The following is a 2,896-nucleotide window of genomic DNA, read 5'->3' on the forward strand; positions in this document are numbered from 1 at the left end:
GGCAGTAGTGGATACCACATCCTTTCAGCTCTGTTAGTACTGGGGACGGGGACAAGAAGCTCTGAGGGAAGGTTTGAAGGTGCCAGCCAGTGCTCATCTCACAGGATCCACTCTGATATACACTGCAGACTGACATCACTCCCTCTGCCCTTACTGGAGAAGCTGCTGCAGGACCTTTTCGGGGGACACTACTAGTACCTTGGTCAGTCTTTGCTTTCTCATGTGGCTGGAAAGAGGCAGTAGAGAAAAGACTGATGTTGACCAGCTGCTCTGACAAGCTAGAGTCATGTTCCTGCTGAGGCAGTGCCTTGGAGCACCAGGCACAACATGCACCCAAACCATGGGAGGTGCTCCAGCTGTATGGCTGCTCCCCTTGGTGCTACATCCATGTTGGCCCTGGAAGTGCAATGGCAGAGGACACTGGCTGTCTATAAAACCTGTAACTTTCCCCTGAGCATCTGGCCTGCTCCTGGGGGCTGCAAGGGCATCCTGCAGAGATGTCTTCTTCTGTGGGAGCAGGCATCTGTGGAGAAGGCAGAGCTGTGGCTGCACTCAGCTCACCAACAGAGGGTGATACTTCAGAGCTCTTTCCCTTTACTGAGGATGGCTTGGCTCTGTCATGCAGGCCTGTGCCAAACTAATAAAATGGACTCTTAATTCAAAGGTGTATTTTCTATCTGGTTTGTGATAAGAATCAAAGCATGTGTGAGGGTTTACTTAGAACACCATTGGTGACTAAAGGTCGCTTGTTTTTTGTTTCTTTTTTTTCTGTCTAAAGAGCAATTTAGCACTGAACTTCTTACTTTTTAGGCTCTGATTCTGTGAGGGCTTGCACATTTGAAGTTACGGAGAAGTGTGAAATTTTCATGTTTAAGGAAATACATGTGTGGTTCAAGCTAGGCAGCTATGAAAATCCCAGCTGGACCAAGGCCACAGCGAGTATTGTTCTCGTTCTACTACTTTCTTTTCCAGAGCAAAACTGATCTCAGATGATCTGTTTCTTTAAACCTTAGGCAATTTATGCTCCCAATACTACTAATACAAAAGTTAAGAGTCATAATGTAGATGTAGAGTCTTGGTGCTTTTCCTTAAATACAACAAATGTCATCTCAGTCATATAAATTTATACAGGTAAAAAAAAAAAAAAAAAAAAAAAAAAGAGTATGTTTTCCTTATATGAACAAAAGCTCCTAAAGATATTGCCTACACCGGACAAGCTTCTGAAAGGCTTTCTTGAAATCTTCATTAAAGATTGTGTAGATTAGAGGGTTAATAAGGGAATTGATATATCCCAGCCATGCTAGGAAATTAGACATGTCTTCTGAGATGTGACATCTTTCACAGGTATTAACAACTACTTCTTTTACAAAAAAAGGAAGCCAGCAGATCACAAACGCCCCCAAGATCAAACCCAGAGTAGTTGCTGCTTTTCTCTCTCTTGTGCTAGAGATTCTCTGTTTTTTCCAGGACTTCTCTTGCTTAGATTCAGACCTGGGGCTTCGTAGGGTGATATTGATTTTATCACAGTCCACCAGAGGATCTGAAGTCTTCTCTACTGTGCTGGGCATTGAAGTAAGTTTGGTGCTTCTTTCACCTGCCTCCAAGAGGACTTGTCCATTTACCTCCTCCCTTACGATACGACTGACGCTCCTTCTGTGAAATGTCTTTGCTGCCTTGTATATCTTGTAGTAAAGGATCAAAATCAAGGCCAATGGGATGTAGAAGGCTCCAAATGTAGAGTAAATGGTAAAAACAATGTGATCATGTTTGATGATGCATTCGTCATCCCTGCTGGTTGTTTGGTGCCGCCAAAACAAAGGCGGCATGGAAATAAAAATGGATATGATCCATACCACTGCAATCATGATGCCAGCATGCTTAGGTGTCCTTTTCCTGGCATATTCCACAGCATCTGTGATTGCTCTGTACCGATCCAAAGCAATGGCAGAGAGATGCAAGATGGAACACGTGCAGCAGGTAATATCCACGCTCAGCCAAATGTCGCACACCACTTGCCCCATAATCCAGGTCTCCTTTACAATGTAAACAATGCTGAAGGGCATCACTAGGACTGCCACAAGGAAATCGGTCACTGCAAGAGAGCAGATTAAATAGTTGGCAGGGTGGTGGAGCTTTCTTGTCACAATTATTGCAGTCATCACAAGAGAGTTAATGGCTGTTGTCATTAATGCAAGCACAGATAGGGTAATGGAAATGAGAATCTTGGATGTCACCCATTTGAATAGTTCTCCTGATGTACTGTTTTGTTCAGTTGAGTTGATTAAATCCATGTTCCCTTTTAAAGGTGATCCTTCTCTGTGGAAGTTACCTGTTGGAAAGGCAAAAACACTTTAAAAATCATATCCTTAGTCTGCAGCGAGTCTTTAGTATCGCCATCCTAGAAGACTATGGACCCAAACTTACAGGAACCTCAGATTTACTGTCAGCAAGTACTCTGGCTCTGAGCAGAGATTTTCCTGGCCAGTGTGTGGAGATTTTCCTGGAGTGTGAGGTGTTCTGCCTCCAGAATAGGAGTCTCCTTTCTCCTTGGTCAAACTGATGGGATGGGCACATTTGTGTGGCAGAGGATTGCAAGGTGCAGTGGTGCCTGGGCTGGTGAAGCTCTGTGGGGTGCTGTGTGATGCTGGCAGGGAGAGGCAGTCCTGCTCTTCAAGCAGGGCAACGGCATCATTGCAGCCCCTGGGTTTTAGAAACACTCTTTCTTAAAGCTTACTCTGAATAAACTATTGCTGCTTCTTGAAGTTGCCTTAGCCTAGTCTCATTCCAACCTAAGTACCAATATTTCTTTTAGGCTGGACCCTATCTACTCTGCTAAGCAAGGTAAATTCTTTTAAAAGTTTTAATCTACAGAAAGTTGGTGTAGTGATTCTTTTCT

General features: G+C 44.0%; 1 protein-coding gene across 1 annotated transcript; it reads right to left on the minus strand.

Moving 5' to 3' along the window:
* Positions 1-1,190: 1,190 nt before the first annotated feature.
* On the minus strand, positions 1,191-2,291 carry HTR1F (5-hydroxytryptamine receptor 1F). The gene has a single exon (XM_062572879.1). The coding sequence runs from the start codon at positions 2,289-2,291 to the stop codon at positions 1,191-1,193; it is 1,101 nt and encodes a 366-aa protein (XP_062428863.1).
* Positions 2,292-2,896: the final 605 nt, after the last annotated feature.

The sequence above is a fragment of the Rhea pennata genome, chromosome 1 (assembly GCF_028389875.1).
Source record: "Rhea pennata isolate bPtePen1 chromosome 1, bPtePen1.pri, whole genome shotgun sequence".
NCBI lineage: Eukaryota > Metazoa > Chordata > Aves > Rheiformes > Rheidae > Rhea > Rhea pennata.

Coding starts and splice junctions, on each gene's coding strand:
- HTR1F (XM_062572879.1), bottom strand. CDS start 2,291: ATGGATTTAATCAACTCAACTGAACAAAACAGTACATCAGGAGAACTA.